Source organism: Bos taurus, chromosome 6 (assembly GCF_002263795.3).
Source record: "Bos taurus isolate L1 Dominette 01449 registration number 42190680 breed Hereford chromosome 6, ARS-UCD2.0, whole genome shotgun sequence".
Classification (NCBI taxonomy): Eukaryota; Metazoa; Chordata; class Mammalia; order Artiodactyla; family Bovidae; genus Bos; species Bos taurus.
The window spans coordinates 2,094,666-2,110,835 of NC_037333.1; the positions used below are offsets into that span (position 1 = coordinate 2,094,666).

At 41.5% G+C, this 16,170-nt stretch overlaps 1 protein-coding gene across 3 annotated transcripts in view; it reads left to right on the forward strand.

Moving 5' to 3' along the window:
- Nucleotides 1-13,232, forward strand: part of MARCHF1 (membrane associated ring-CH-type finger 1) — a 137,743-nt gene extending 124,511 nt beyond the window's left edge. The window contains exon 4 of one of the 3 annotated variants that reach the window (NM_001193149.1): nucleotides 9,100-9,398. In NM_001193149.1, the coding sequence (NP_001180078.1) occupies nucleotides 9,100-9,398 (299 nt within the window). Of the gene's footprint in view, nucleotides 1-5,904; nucleotides 7,699-9,099 lie in introns of those variants that run through there. The other 2 variants (XM_059887662.1, XM_059887663.1) reach the window with 2 other exon arrangements.
- The last annotated feature ends 2,938 nt before the right edge of the window (nucleotides 13,233-16,170 follow it).

Genomic DNA, 16,170 nt, shown 5'->3' on the forward strand with positions numbered 1-16,170 from the left:
CTCAACAGGCTCTGCTGGCTTTAGCCGGTAGCCTAAATCATAGCTGGTAAAAGACAGGGATGCTCCCCGGCCTCCTCCAGGGGGAGATATGTATATCATATGTAAAACCAGGGGTGAATTTGGAAGGAGATGGTGTTCAGATGATAGCGCTGTAAGTTTGCGCCTCCTTCAAAAAAAGAAGTGACAGAGAAAAAGATGAGAGGCAGTAGGAGTAGGAAGGAAGGAGGAAAAGAATCTTTAAAAGGAGAGGTTTCTTTCTTCTGTGTTTCTCTGTCTGGGCCAAAGGGGAAAAGGAGTCCCCTTCTTGTGCTCCTGGTGCTGCTTCTCATCAGAACAGGGCTGAGATCGAAAGGACCAGGACCCCAGAGCCCCCAGGAGGTGGGGTGTGTAGCCAGAGTGTGTGTGCTGCAGGGAATTGGCAGGGCAGGGGGCGGGCAGGGACATGCTGGGTCAGAGGACAAATGGGGGTGGTATTTTGTACATCAGTGTTAACTCATGTGTATACAATTTATATTAAACTACGTTGTTTAGAGCTGTATTGTTTCAGATATGATGGACTTTCAAATATCTATCATATCTCTACTAAGTCAGAGTAGACATTTTTTTGTGTGTGCTGTCACTTCAGTTGTGACTGACTCTTTGTGACCCCATGGACCATAACCCACCAGGTTCCTCTGCTCATGGGACTTTCCAGGCAAGAATATTGGAGTGGGTTGCCATTTCCTCCTCCAGGAGATCTTCCCAAACCAGACATGGAAGTCTTTTATGCTTCCTGCATTGGAAGGCAGCTTCTTTACCACTAGGGCCACCTGGGAAGCTTGAGACATTTCTTTGAACTTTTAATTTTATATTGGGAATATATAGATGATTAACAATGTTGTGATAGTTTCAGGTGGACAGAAAAGATACTCAGCCATACATATACATGTATCCATTCTCCCCCCAATTCCCCTCCCACCCAGGGTGCCACGAAACACTGAACAGAGTTCCCTGTGATATACAATGAGTCCTTGTTGGTTATCCATTTTAAATATAGCAGTGTGTATGTGACTTTCCCAAACTCCCTAACTATCCTTTCTCCCCATCGCTCCCCTCAGAGAAAATTTATTTAAGCCCATGTCCTCCATGGTTGCCGGCACTGGCCGTGCTGCAGACCTTGCCGTTGTGTGTGTGTGCTAGAACAGAGGCGTGCTCCGTCCCTGCACCACCTCGCCTTCCCCAGCCCCCGGCCTCAGGGACGGAGGGCTTCCTCGTGGGCCAGAGCAGACCTGCAGCTGGACAGAAGCTTGCCTGAAGTCTGACTCAGGGTCCACTGTCGCATCCTGTGGGGCTCCCCCTGGGGTCCCCCAGCCACAAGGAAGGGGAAGGAGATGAACAGGATGACTCTCATGTCATCCACATGCAGATTGCTCAGAAATTCTCTCAACTCATTTATTCAATCCCACTTCTGACACATGTGAGCGGATAGTGTTTGTTTATTTCCCGTGACCCATGTCTCCTGTTTTTGTCCCTCTTGAGTCCTCCTGGGTGTCCTTTTGTCCCCAGATGTTGTTTCTACGCTGGTAATGCCCTTCCCCTAATCTCCAACCAGACATCTGCCTGCCTCCCGACTTATCCATTTAAAGGTCTCCCAGGCACCCAGACTAGTGTGTCCAAACTCCTAACCCTTCCACCACTTCCCACTCTGACCACTATGGCAAAGACACTGCTGCTGCTGCTGCTAAGTCGCTTCAGTCGTGTCCGACTCTGTGCGACCCCATGGACTGCAGCCCACAAGGCTCCTCCACCCATGGGATTTTCCAGGCAAGAGTACTGGAGTGGGGTGCCATTGCCTTCTCCAAAAGACACTGCTAACCCTCACTAACAAAATGCAACCCAGCTTTCATTGCCGTCTCCTCCCCTTCACTTCCAGTTTACATCAATCACCAAATCCTATTTATTTAGTCTGCCCCACAAGCCTCTGAAATCTGTTCGTTTCTCTCCCTCCTCACTGCTACCACCGATGTAGTAGCATCTCTTTTACTTGAAGACTGCAACTGCTCCTTGCAAGACTTTCTCTAGTTTGCCCACCTTCAATACATGTCCAGAAACATAATCACAGCAAGTTCAAAACATAAATCTGACCACATTCTGTCCCTGTTTATCCATGATTCTCAAAACACACCCTGGATTCTGGGAAGGAGCTATGCTGACCCCATGGCCTGGATGAAGCCAGCCTTGCTGAACACTGGTTCACCCCCAGACCCTGCTCTGCTCCTCTGTCTTGGGGACACATTTCCTCCCAGCTTTTCGTGTCCACCCTGCACACCAATTCTCATGCTCATGTGTCATCACACACTTCCTTGTCCCTTAAGTTGACCTTAAATTTCACTCCCTCCCAGAAACCCAGATCAGCTCCCTGAGATAGAATAACTGCTACTACCTCAGCAACTCTCAAAATGTGGTCCCCAAGCCCACAGCATGAACGTCACCTGAGTGCCTATTAGAAAGGCAGACTCCTGCCTCTCCCCACCCTGGGCCTGTGACTCAGAGATTCTGAGGGTGGAGCCCAGCAAGGTGTGTGCTCTCTGAGCATGGGGAACACGTGCTCCTGCGCATCCTGTACCACCCCAGCCTGGCTGCCCATCGAATCACCTGTGCACCATCTGCACCACCACAAAGCGTCGAGCTCTATTCCCAGAGGTTTACACATAATTAGCCCTTACATGATCCTCTTGTGCAGTCAGGCTGAGAAACTCTGCCCCCAGGAGACTTCCCACACTCTGTTGTGATTGCGCTTTTAATAGTCTGAGTTTTGACCGGGTCAGGCCATGTCTGTCTTGCTCACCAGCACAGCCCAGGTGCTGAGCGCTGTATCTGGAGACCAGCAAGGGAGCCAGTCAATGTAGGAGGGTGAATTCTTTGTATACAAGCTTTTCTACTTTTTTTCTTTTCTTTAGACTTTTTCTGTAAAATATTTTTTTCCTTTTCTCAGTTCTGGGTAGATGCAGGATTTCATACCACAGTCTCCAGTGGACTATCACCCAGGGTTATCAGCCATTATTTCCCAACAGAAAATGCTGCATGGTAATCAAAGATCAGCTTTCCAACACCTGTATCTATCAATATTTATACACATGGTATATAAGGTCAGTTGTCTACCATATACTTGTAAACATTATTTTCAGTTTCTTAAAAGCAAGTGAAAATGAGATAGCTTTTATCTTTGGTGTTCAGATTTTTTGAATTAGGAAGCAAGATCTTTATCATGAACCAGACTCCGTAGTTATTCCTACAGAGTCACTAGCTAGAGGGACAGTAATTTCAAGTGGGACTGAGGTGACTTTTGTAAAAGTTTTTTTTTTTTTTTGTAAAAGGCTCTCTGTATTTGTGTTCAAATTGTATGTAATGCCTGACTTCCTAAAGTGCACATTATCAGGTGGTGTAGACATCTTTGTGAGTTGTTATTAATCTTCCTTTGGCTTTGGAACTGTGAGAACTGATCCTGAACTGGCTTTTAAAGTTTTGGGGGAAAAAACTGCATAATTTAAAAGTCAAAATACTTAAAATCCATCTTGAAAACCTTCAAAAACCTTTGAAGAAGAACAAATTGCCTTTCTTTAACCAGAATGGAAGTTGAATATAAAACAACAACACCTTCTGAGCTGTAATAACAAGAATGTCAGGAAAAAGTCTTTTGTATGTTGAGTGACTGTCCTTTTAGCTTAAATATGCATCATGCTCCAGATTCCTCTCTTTCTATTTCCTGTGATGAAAAAGGCAAAAACAAAAATACATGGTACTTGAAACTTTAATATCCTAAATTATCCATGTTGTCAACTCTAATTTGGGGGAACAATTACTCCCCCTGCCTTATCTTTACATATTCTAGAAGAATGCTTCAGGGTACTACTATCTGTGTGCTGAAAACAAATCACAAAAATAAGGCCAAGAAAATGAAGCAATTCACGTTATCTATGAAAGAGATTGTAGGTGGAGAGTTAAGGCTGCTCTAGGACCATTTAAATGCATAGAAATGAGGGAGTAGTGTAGCAAATTGATTTTGTTTACATCTGACTCCCTCACAAGCCTCCAAGAACATCCAGGGTTGGACTGCACCTCCCTGCTGGCTGCTAACATCTGCTTTGAGAGCATCTTAAAAATCACTTCCCTGCCATCCATATAATATTTTCCTTTTTGGCACTGTTGTTTAAACATACCTTTTTAACGGAACTATACATGCTGTTTTGTTAATGACCTCAAAGTGGTAAACGCCTACTTGGGCTAATGATTGGAAGGCCCGCCACAGTCTACTTCTGACTTGGTCATGGACTAGTTATCATGAATAAAATAATCACTCTAAAGCTTACTTTTTCTCATTTGTTGACTAAGTTGGACTGACTATCCTCCAATGTTTCTTTCTAGGATTTGTTTCTCAAAAACATAATGAGCTTGACCTTGCTCATTGATAATTGATAAATTATCAGATAAATTGAAACAAAGTGTTTATACAAATACTGCACATGTATCATCCATGTTTATTCACAGTCAATATTACCATTAAAACTAGTTAAGGAGAAGACTGTAAATATATGAAATGGGCTATTTCCCTGTGCAAAATCCCTTCGTTCTTGAAGGAAACACCCTTTGTGAAGCCATTAACCATAATAAAGGAAATCTTAGTAAGATCTGATTTGTAAAGAAATTGAATATGAGTATGGGTTATTTGGAATCTGGTTGTTTCTTAGCCAGGAAAAGGGGGGCTTCTGAGAGTGAAAATAAGGAAATGGTGACTGTAAAGGAGATGAAAGAGACAGCCGGTGGCAGTGATCCTGTTGGTGGAAAAACTCTAGTCTTAGGTTCCTGAGGGTAAATGCCCTCCAACCCAACCTGTTTTCTGATCCTGCCTCATTGGAAGATGCAGTGAAGAAGATCTGGGCAATTTTTTTATGCAAAAAAAAATTACAGATTTTACTCTTCCATCATGTTTACTCCTTCGTTCAATCTCTGTAAATACAGTTACTTTTACCTGGACTTCCTAGTTTCCCTCTCTGGCTTGCTAGAAAAATCTCACCTTAGATACAGAACATATGATGAGCTGAATGGTCAATGTACTTTTCTTTGTCTGAAGTGCTTTTACTCGCTCTTCAAATACCAGTCTCTTTACAAAACTGTGTACTGATTTCTATGGTTCTGGTAGCACTGCACTTTCAGGCAGAATGCAACGTTTTGGTTCATCTAAGTCTAATTTGTGAAGTCTTCAATGCCATATCACAGGACAAATCTAAAGTCTTTCCTGGAAAACCGACTGGCATGTCTATTGTTTTGGGATGGCGTGGATGTTGTTGCAGCCTTCAAGTATCATGTCACACATATGCAATTATCAAAATGGTGAAAGAAGTTATTTTGACAAGTGTGTATTTTATGACTTGAGAGTTTATTGCCCATTCTTGTAAGATTGACATGATGATATGGAAAGCAAATGAACTGATTGAAGGTATCTGAAGGGCAAGATTCCCATTTCCTTAGAAAATGATGGTTCACAGAATATCTGCTCCTCCAATTCTTGCTCAAGAATTTCCAGGCATCATCTCCTATCAATACTTAAGAGGTCAAGATGGGCAGAGAGTTGATTCCTAAGTCTCCAGGAACTCCTGAAGAAAGATCTCAAGCACAAAGGCGGAAGTAGAGATAAATCATAAATCCTTGAACTTCAGAGTAAAGAAGAGATGGTTGAATTGTTTGAAGCTGGATTTTCCAGATTCCTCTTCTGGACTGGCAAGTAGGGTCAACTTTGTGCTCTTGACAATTTTGAGTACATGCTCCAGCTTCAAAGAATTCTTTGGGTTACACAAGGGGTCCACTCTGAGCTTCCCTTCTTCACCTCCACCCTTCCTTACTGTGTACATTCTTTCCTCTTCACAGAAAACAGCATAGAACTGACTAGCCCAACACAACTGAATGGGAAGACAGTGTGCTGCCTCTCAACAAAAAGAAGCAAATGCATCTCACCAATGAAAACAACATCAAAAAATCCATTTAGCCCCATTTTGGCATCTTCTCTTAAGATATCCTTATCATGAGTTTTTAAAGATAAAATCCTATAATTGCTCAATAATATCAATAGTTTTTAAAGGAAACAAAAATCCTGCCCACTTAGTAAAAGGCAAAGAGAAAAATCAGCTGTCTCTGAAAGAAGGTGGCCATCTGGACAATGGGTTTGCACTCAAATGGCTTTGGCTCTGGGGTGGGGGATACTCTGTACTCTAAAGTTTGTCTAGAGAAATTATGGGAGCTTTGACTCCCCAGGAAAGTAAAAAGGAAGAATGACCTGAGTAGAGGAAATAGATTCAGAGATACCTTGTGAAGGAAAAGTACCGGAGTCAGGGTCTCCAAGGTCTGGCAGCTGGTTACTCCTGACCCTGACTCTCAGGCACGTCATGGACTCTGGCCACTGGGTCTGGGAGGAGAGGTGGGGCAAGAATGGAGTCTTCTTCAGCCTGTCCATCAATAGTGCCGCTTCACTTGCAAGGGAAGAAAGGCTGTCACTTTTGGTTATATTGGAAAGATTGAGGCACAGCTGTCAAAGTCAGAACTTTGATCATTAGAATGTTCATTCATCCTTGAAATGTCTACTGAGCAAGGCAGTGTGAAAAACACAGACCAAGAAGACGCAGATCTTGCATGTGTCAAGATAATGGCATCACAGAGAATAACTCACGTCAGTGACTCAGGCCACACGTGTAAGAAATAACGTGAAAGAGTGAGCACATCTATTTCCGGGTGGAAATGATTTCCCATTCAGGTTTGTGGGATAGGTAGACACACAGAAATGGAGAAGCAAAATCCTGAGAAAAGAAATATCATGGGCAGAGGCTCAGAGGGGAAAATATCCAAGCAGTTTTAACTTTCAGTGTGAATAGAAATCAGAGGGAAAGTGAGATGTCATGCATGGGGATTTCCCTAAAAATGAGACAAAGCACATTTAATCTACAGCTTGCCTGTGGTTAACATTTTTCTAAACGAGGAGACTACTGCTCAATGGAACAGCTGAGAGCAAAAATCCTTCTAAATTTAAAGAACTCCAAGATGTTTAATTTGTATACTGAATCTTCCCTGCAAATTTCCAAATAAAGAAGTGTAAGTGATCATCTTCTGCAACAGGGCTTCTCAGCCTCAGCAGCACTGACATTTGGGACTAGGTAAACTACTTGCTGTGCTACACATTGCAGGCTGTTGACAGAGCAGCATTACAGACCTCGACTTACTAAGTCAGCAGCACCTGTGAGAGAGTCGTTTCCTAGGCAGGTTGATAAGGAGTCTAGGGGTCCCCAAGGAGAGAGCGGTCTGGAATTCTCAACGAGGAAGAAAGGACAAACTTTTTTTCTTTCTCCACATTCCTTAGGATTATATAACAATAATGTATCCTGCCTAAGGACAGTCTTTGGATTCAACCTTCTGTTATCTTAAAATGTTAATTATGGGAGTAGACCTGGTCTTTACAAGGACGTATCTTGCCTGAGGACATTGTTATCTTAAAATGTAAATTATGGGAGTAGGTCTGATGAGGTCTTTACAACCTCCAGATATTCTTTGGATTATATAACTTCATTGTTAACACTAGCAAGCGGGTACTCTTTCTGCCCCCTTCTGATGCCTATGTCAGAAGCTTTCTCTATCTCCTTTATACTTTAATAAAACTTTATTACACAAAAGCTCTGAGCGATCAAGCCTCGTCTCTGGCCCCAGATTGAATTCTTCTCCTCCGGGGGCCAAGAATCCCGGTGTATTCGCATGATTCAACAACCTTTCACCTGCTCAAGTGTTACCAGGTGGAACAATCCTCTCTAGACACTGCCCAGTGGCCCAGGGAACACAATTACACCCTCCCCTGCCCAGCCGGGAGATGCTGGTGCCCAGATTCACTGACTCAAGTCTGTTCTCCTGGCACAGACATGAGTGAAGAACAAGGCAAACCCGTCAGTGTGAGGCAAACAAGGCACAGTGTCCGTTTTGAAAGTATATGTAATTATTATATGCAGGATGCTTCCTGTAACTCTACTCACTGTTACAGGTAAATGAAGTCTGATCCCCTAGACTGTGGTTTCCAACCACCCTTCTATTTGACAGCCTCTCACACGACTGAAGGCAGATATATCCTCCACACCATTCTAATGTTGGCAAGATGTGGTCTCCTGACCATCATTTATTACACACTTATAATCATGCATGGCCTAAATACTGTTACAGCAAACTCTTTGTGAAAGAAAGTTCATTTCTAGTTATGATGATGGAAATTAAGATAAAACATTGATGCCTAAGAAAGAGATGGTTCTCAGTTACAAAATATAAGATGTATAAAACAAATGACTGAAACCCTAAATCTTATGCATGTCTGTACCCAGGAATTTCTTCTTTCTGGTGAGATGTAGCAGCTTCTGTGTCTCTCGCTTTTTTTTTTTTTAATTTTAAAGGTAATGCAGGTGGGGGCGGGGGCCTGTAGGTACAATCCCACACACAGCTTCTGTTACCTTAAGAGCATTAAGTCTGATTCTTTCACTCAGTATGTACACTATCCTTCCTTAAAGATTTCACTGTAAACAATAAGTGCTGAAGTCAAGTATCAAAATCCAGTGTAGTATCTGATGATCACAGTAGGTTCTTGATGGTAAGAGGAATGAGACATTAGTGGTAGGTGAGAGAAGTCATGTGCAATTTTAGCAATACTTTGAGAATACTTAAAGCAATTAAGTAGTTTTTGTTATTATTACTAGTTGTTAACAATATATTTCTGATTTATGTTAACAAGTGGGCATAATCCTTTAAGGGCTTCCCGGTGGCTCAGTGGTAAAGAATCCACCTGCAATGTAGGAGACATGGGTTCGATCCCTGGGTTGGGAAGATCCCCTGGAGAAGGAAATGGCTGCCAACTCTAGTACTGCCTGGGAAATCCCATGCATAGGAGAGCCTGGTGGACTATATAGTCCATGGGGTCACAAAAAGATTCGGACACAACTTAGCAACTAAACAACAGCATGGTCCTTTGAAGGAACCATAGGGGGAAAAATAATCAAATCTATCAATAATGACTCAGTGATAACATTCTCTTTTCTTTGAAAGGTGTCCTCGAATGGCCATTTTGGACAAAGCTGGTTGTGGTGGCCATCGGCTTCACAGGAGGTCTGGTCTTCATGTATGTACAGTGCAAGGTCTACGTGCAGCTGTGGCGCAGGCTGAAGGCCTACAACCGCGTGATCTTCGTGCAGAACTGCCCGGACACAGCCAAGAGGGCGGAGAAGAACCGCTCTTGCACCGTGAGCATGGACACCAAGGACGCTGGGGCGGTGCCCGCGTTGCAGACAGGGCCCACCGCACGGCAACCCGCGGAGGCCGGCCCCACCGAGCTCATACCCGTGTGACGGGGCCAGCGGAGGCCTGCCACCCAGAGTCCAGCCTGTCACTACAGACGACAGAAGCGATCCTGAGTAGTCACCCTCTATCTTCTCTCCGCTTTCTGACCCATTTGTTCTTACTTTGCTCAAAAGGAAAGAAGAAAACACCAAATGACCAGGATCCCATGAAACAGTCTCAAGTGTAAAGAGGAAATGTGGAAGTTAGCTGGAAAATGATTTCTGGGACAATTAACCACTGGCGCAAGGGATGCTTTTAGGCAATGCGGAAAGCCTGAGTGGACAGACCCATGAGTCTTCACAGTAGCAGGGCAAGTTCCAGAATAAGGACTTGAGTTGAATGTGCGTTTCTTCTAGGGCCTCATGATGCTAACTCTCTCATCTGGAAATGACAAACGTATCTGGGTTTAAGCTTGAAATTGTCTGCATTATCCCTAAGGCACATCAGACACAAACTTGGAAGATGCATATTTTGATATTCATACTTTGACGGCTAACAGGTTTTTATGGCTGTAGTGGAGTACAGTTTGTTTTGACAGGTGTATGTTTTTAAAATAGATGCAAGACACATTTGAAGATATTAATACTTGAAATTATGTTTAAATCATGAAGAGTAGATTTTCAAAATATTTTGGGATTTAATTAGCTCTGTTAAATACCCAGAAGCGTTGTATACTCCACTTGGACCCTCTGAAACAGCACTGTCCAACAGAAATGTAATGTGAGCCACAAAGGCTGGCTACATACGTAAATTTAAAATCTTCTAGTAGCACCATTATAAAAAGCAAAAATACATAGGTGAATTTCGATAATGTTTTATTTAGCATTATATACCCAAGTTATCACTTCAATGTCATCATTATAAAAAATTGTTTAGTTATTTACATCTCCTTTTATGAACCAAGGCTTCCAAATCCAGTATGCATTTCATCCTTACAGGGAATCTCAATTCAAATCCACTGTATTGGACAGAGCAGCCCTAAAATTAGAGACAAAGCCTGTTTTAAAAGTTGAATCTTTCAAAACAGCACCTCATTCTTTTATTCAAAGTATCACAAATGTTACTTTACAAAGCACTAATCAAACGAAGTATCTTACTAAGGGTTAGATAAAGTTATTATTTTTTAAAGGGTAAAAAAACTATAAAGCAATCTACCCATGACAAAGTTTTGAAATTAACTTATTTGCTACTATGAAGCACTTATAATAGGGGAAATAAAAATTTAAGTCAAATGTACTTTCTTAAATCCACATAAGGTGTCAACTTGACAGATGAGTAGTTATGACCAAGCATTTAACCTGTATTTTAAAGAGCTGACAGTATTTCCCTTGCTCAACTGGGAAGCAAAAACATTCAACATTCTGTGATAAGTAATAAATTGAGTTGTTTAGGTTTGACAGATGAGTTGATTATTATATTCTTTGCATATTCATGTAAACCTGAAGCGTGAATACTGCAGTGAGCTAGATTAATGATTATAAATATAGTGGTCTGTCAAAGAGAGATGTCTTACATGAAACAAGGTGATTTATCTTTGCTAGCTGTTGTTATTATTGTGAAAAGGCAACCATGATGGCATAGAACCAAAGCATGGGTTTCGCATTGCACAAATCTGGGTATCACATTGATGTACTTTGTAACTGTCAGTGTGCTTCTTCCTCACAGGTTACCGTAGGAAAAAGGAAAGAGAAATAACCTTTTACTGACGAGAAGGATATTATATTAATAGTGGCTGACACTGAGTCCAAATAGTACCAGTTCTTAGAAATACAGCAAAGGTCAACAGCGTCAACTTTGTGTGTGCATGTGGTGTGTGTGTGTTCCTGTATATACAAGAGAAAAACGTCAAAGTGTCAGTCGGGCAGCAAACAAGAGGTTTTTTAAAGCTCATTTTTCTTAAAACTTGTTGAATGAAGGCACAGGAAAAAAACAGAAAACTTGAGGCAACTAAACTGGCAACTAAACTAAAACTTCTGCACAAATAAAAACATAGTGGTGTAATTAAAAATATATGAAGCTTAAACTGGACTTTGTATTAACTTGTTAATTTCCATCTTCAAGGTTTAAGACATATACATTCATGGATAATGAAGCTTTGGGTGACTTAACCATGGCACTTCACCCAAGGGACTAAACGTGATTCATTTCTTCTGCTAACTTTCCTAAACAGTTTACTAATCCATGTCTACTGAGGTTTAGCAACGGCAACAGTTTCACAAGTTCCTGAGGGAACAAAGTCATCACCAGCAAACAAAGAACTGTTGAGCTCTCTGTCCTCTGCTCTGTAAGGGAAAGGATTATTTACACCAAAAATATCATTTAAATTCTGTCCAAACTTTAGAAAGATAGGTAAGTGTATGGCTCATAGCACAGTGGAAGATGATTGGCTCACATGAGGCCTGGTTTATTTAGGGGCACACTGAACACTAGAATGAAAAATAAAGATAAGCATTACTGTATTAATGGTAAGAGAGGACACGGCGTTTTAAAACCACATGTACATTCTCAAAATTAACTTGAATAGGCTTTGACTTTCTTGAAATGACAAAATATAGAGCTCTCTAACAGGATAAAAGTCAGCATTATTCTGCTATTCTTTTATAAACCCTGAACTCTCGAATTTAAATTCTTAAAGAGTTTTCTCATAATGGCTGCTGAAGGTTCAAACAACTGAAATAACTGTGTATTTAAAACCTAGTGTTGACTGTGTTCTTTCATACTGTGTGGCGATGGTCTCTGACCTTTCAGTGACTGGGTGTGGCTTTGTGAAAATACTTCTGTGGACTGGATATACCCTTCAAAAAGAAAAACTGCTCTCTGGAATGCTCTTCAGTTTTTTGAAGCATGTTTACCTGCTTATGTAAGAAATAAAATGGAATTGAAACAAAGGACTTAAATTGAAGAATAAATTGATAGTTCTACTAAAACCTTGGCTTTTTATAATCATGACTGTGGTATTACCATTGCCATTTATACTGTTAATTTTTTTTTAAAGATCTGTCACTTTTATTGTATAAGCTCAAGTATTAAGTTGTAAAGAAATGCAATCCATATTTTTTTTTTTAAAAAGTGAAGCCCAAAAGGAAATTAAGCTTAAGTACAAATGAAACAAAAATGTTCCCATCAATTTGGGATATAAAACAATGGAGAAACTGAAGGAAGACAGGTGTACACAGTAAAGGAGTCTTCTAAATGCTGCAGGATTATATCTCATCCTGAGCTGCTGTTCATGGGATTACAGTCCCAGAGAGACAGCTGCATAGTTAATCTGTTTTGCAAAAGGTCCCTGAACCATCTATATATTTTGACTGGAAAACTAGACTATTAGAGCAATGGCATCACTAACATATTCTAATTGTCATGGAGGTGAGGTGGGGCAGTGTTTCATTTGCCTGACACAGTTCACCTTTCCTTTCATGCCAATTAATATTTTGGAACAAAGTAGAGCTCTTCAAACTTAACATTGTCATTATTGTAGTTGTCATATCATTGTGCAGGACTTACATTTTAATTAAGAAAGACGGAAACCAATTTCCTTTCATGTCAGCCCAAAGGTGCTATTTTACATATCAATACAGTTGAGAGGAAGTACTGTTCTTTTGGGCTGCAGTGTTTCCTCCACATCTGAAGAAAGCCCATTTGAAACTGCATTAAAACAAATGAAAAACATTAACTGTGTGCAATTTTGGGGACTGAGCATTTGTACTTTTTTTGGTTTTTCCTAATTCTCTTGCATTAACAATTTACTGTTTTGTGAAATATGCGTACTAAGACAAATTAAGGAAAACAAATAATTCCCTGTGAAAAAAGACTTTGTATATTAAATAAGTGACCCAAACTTTTGTTGTGATTTATTTTTTGCCTAACTTACCTGAATTTCTTCAGATCTGTATCTGTAACATTCAAACAGCCTTGAGTTCTTAAGATTCTGCAATGGTCTGGGTTTTTAAGCAGCGTCTGAACATAATTTTAAGGCCAACATAGGTTAACATATGGCATTTTAGAAAGGATTAAATAGGTGCATTAATAAGAGAAAACCAATGAAAATAATCTACACAGACTTTCAAACTGTTTTAAAGAAAAAAAAATTAAGAAAAATCAGAATGTAATCCAGAAAAAGATTCTCTGATGAATAAGGCTTGGATATACAAAAGAATGTAACAGTATTTTCCTACCCAGAGGTAATAAAAACTAAAAGAGGGACTCTAATTCAAACCTAAGAGGGTTAGTGATCAGTGAAGAAAACATCCCCCCTGAAGCTCCAACTTTTAAGCCTGAATTCAGGGTCTAATTGGATGCGTTCATTCTTCTGTCCAAACTGAACATGTGCATTTGTCTTCTCAGCCTCCCAAATTACAACAAACAAACCTAGATCATAAATCATTGTCACTGTGTGTTTAGCTAGTGACCTAAACCGGGAGCTGTGACAGAGATACCAAGGGCAGCAAGGATGGGGTAGGCTCCTTAACCCAGGGAAATGGCAGGGCAGGAAGCAGAGTCCTGAACAAGACACGGCAGCAAGATCCAGCCAGGGGGGAAACAAGTCTGTGCTAGAGTTTAAGACAGTTCACCCCTTACAGAAGTACCCAAGGAAAGATGAACAGAGGTGCCAGCTCCTCGGGAGTCTTGCCCCAAAGGGAAGGCACAGGAAGAAAAGGGGCACATGATGCAGTAACACTGCATAAGGCGGGGGCACCCTGTTGCCGAGAAGCCAGGACCATGGTGCAGCAAAGCCGTTTCACAGCCTGCAGCCACAGCGGACTGAGAAGGGAGTCTCACAGTGGAAAATAAGGGGGCAAACATGTAGTGCCCTGTGGGAGCTCCGCACAGTACCCCACGCCCTCCTGTTCAAGAAGACCACATAGCACTCTTCTGAGGCTCAGGAACGCCATGAGCCAGCCTGGCCTCAGAGGACACACACGGTCATCAGGGGGCCAGCACCAAGCTGTCCCCACCTGGGACATGGCTTGGCCACCCTAGGGGAGGACAGGCAGACAGTGCGTCTGAAACGAGGCCAGCCCAGGGCATGTGGAGAGGACGGCGGCAATCAGAGCACCTCAGGCCTCTCTAGCCATGGTGGTTGTTTAGTCTGGCCATGGTGCAGAATGTGGATTTCATTCCAAACATGCTGGATGTCAATGTAGGTTCATTAGTTATAACACGTGTACCATCTGGTGGTGGATGTTGGTAAGGCAGAGGCTATGCATGTGGGGCTAGGGAGTACATGGGAAATCTCTTACTTTCCTCTTGATTTTAATGTGAACCTAAAATTATTTTGGGATCAAGAATAAAATCACACCCTATCAAAAAAACATGCCAAAGAGGACACCCATTTAATCTTCTGTCCTGAAGCATAAGGACTACAAGAGTAGAAAACGCTATTTAAGGTGAACAGAGTCCCAGAGAGAGACCAATGTCTGCAAGGCAAGGAAGCAGCCATGTATTAGGAATAGCAGCTACAGACAGCAGTTAGTAGCTGAGTTTAGAAATGTATCATAAGCCCAAGTCCGTGCAGTTCAGCTTGCTGATTTAGACCAGGGATTGGCCAACTCTGGCAAGCAGGCCAAACCTAGCCTGTGGCCTATCTGGGTACAGCCATGACATACATACATAAGTATATGCAACAGACACTACATTTGGCCTGCAATATCTAAAATATTTACTATCTGCCATTTATTATCTGTCCACCCCAAGTTTACGAAGAAGTGCCAACAAAGTGTTACTTTTCCTCGGTTCCATGTCCGTGGACTAGAGAAGCTTTCTCTCAAAGGTTTAACACTGACAGAAAAGGGGACGGGACAAGCATCACTGAAGAAAGAAAGAACATGTTCCACAGACAATGGTTCAGGGGACCATTTAGGAGCATTACTCTAAGGACACATGATCTCTTAGGTTACTAAGGTCTAGCCAGGAGTGACATAACAATTATGGTCATAAATTCACTCAACAAGCACTTATCTGTTCTGGTTCCAAGCAGTACAGCCTGTTATATTTTCTGCTTTGATAGCATAGGAAAACTAGAAATAAATGTTGGAGGAGAATGTTCTGCCATTTTCACAAGTTATTCTTGTGAAATAAGACAGTATTTCTTTATAAGCATCAACAGTAATGCTTTTTAAATACCAGACTGGATAAAGTAGTTTTTATTCTCTTTACTGTAATTTATGACTCAGTTTTTGTAGTCGTTTTGAAACAAAAAATGAACTCCCTTCCCCCAAGAAGGAAATTTTCCAATGACCAAAGAGATAAGAACTTACTGCTGCTGCTGCTAAGTCGCTTCAGTTGTGTCTGACTCTATGTGACCCCATAGACAGCAGCCCACCAGGCTCCCCCGTCCCTGGGATTCTCCAGGCAAGAACACTGGAGTGGGTTGCCATTTCCTTCTACAATGCGTGAAAGTAAAAAGTCAAAGTGAAGTTGCTCAGTCATGTCCGACTTTTAGCGACTGCATGGACTGCAGCCCACCAGGCTCCTCCATCCATGGGATTTCCCAGGCAAGAGTACTGGAGTGAGGTGCCATTGCCTTCTCCATAAGAGCTTACTATATAACCATAAAACCATACTTCTGCATGGATTACTTAAAGCCAAAGCAAGTCAGCATTAGTTAAATCACCAAACATTAAATAATAAGAACCTTATGTAAAATTATAAGTTTTATTTTTAACCTTCTGAAGTAAAAAAGCTGTTAACAAGACAGTTGATACCTGGTTACCTCATACAGAATTTTTTTCCCTTGAAAATGCACTTTCACTGCACTCTTCAGAAAACAGGCCAGAAGAA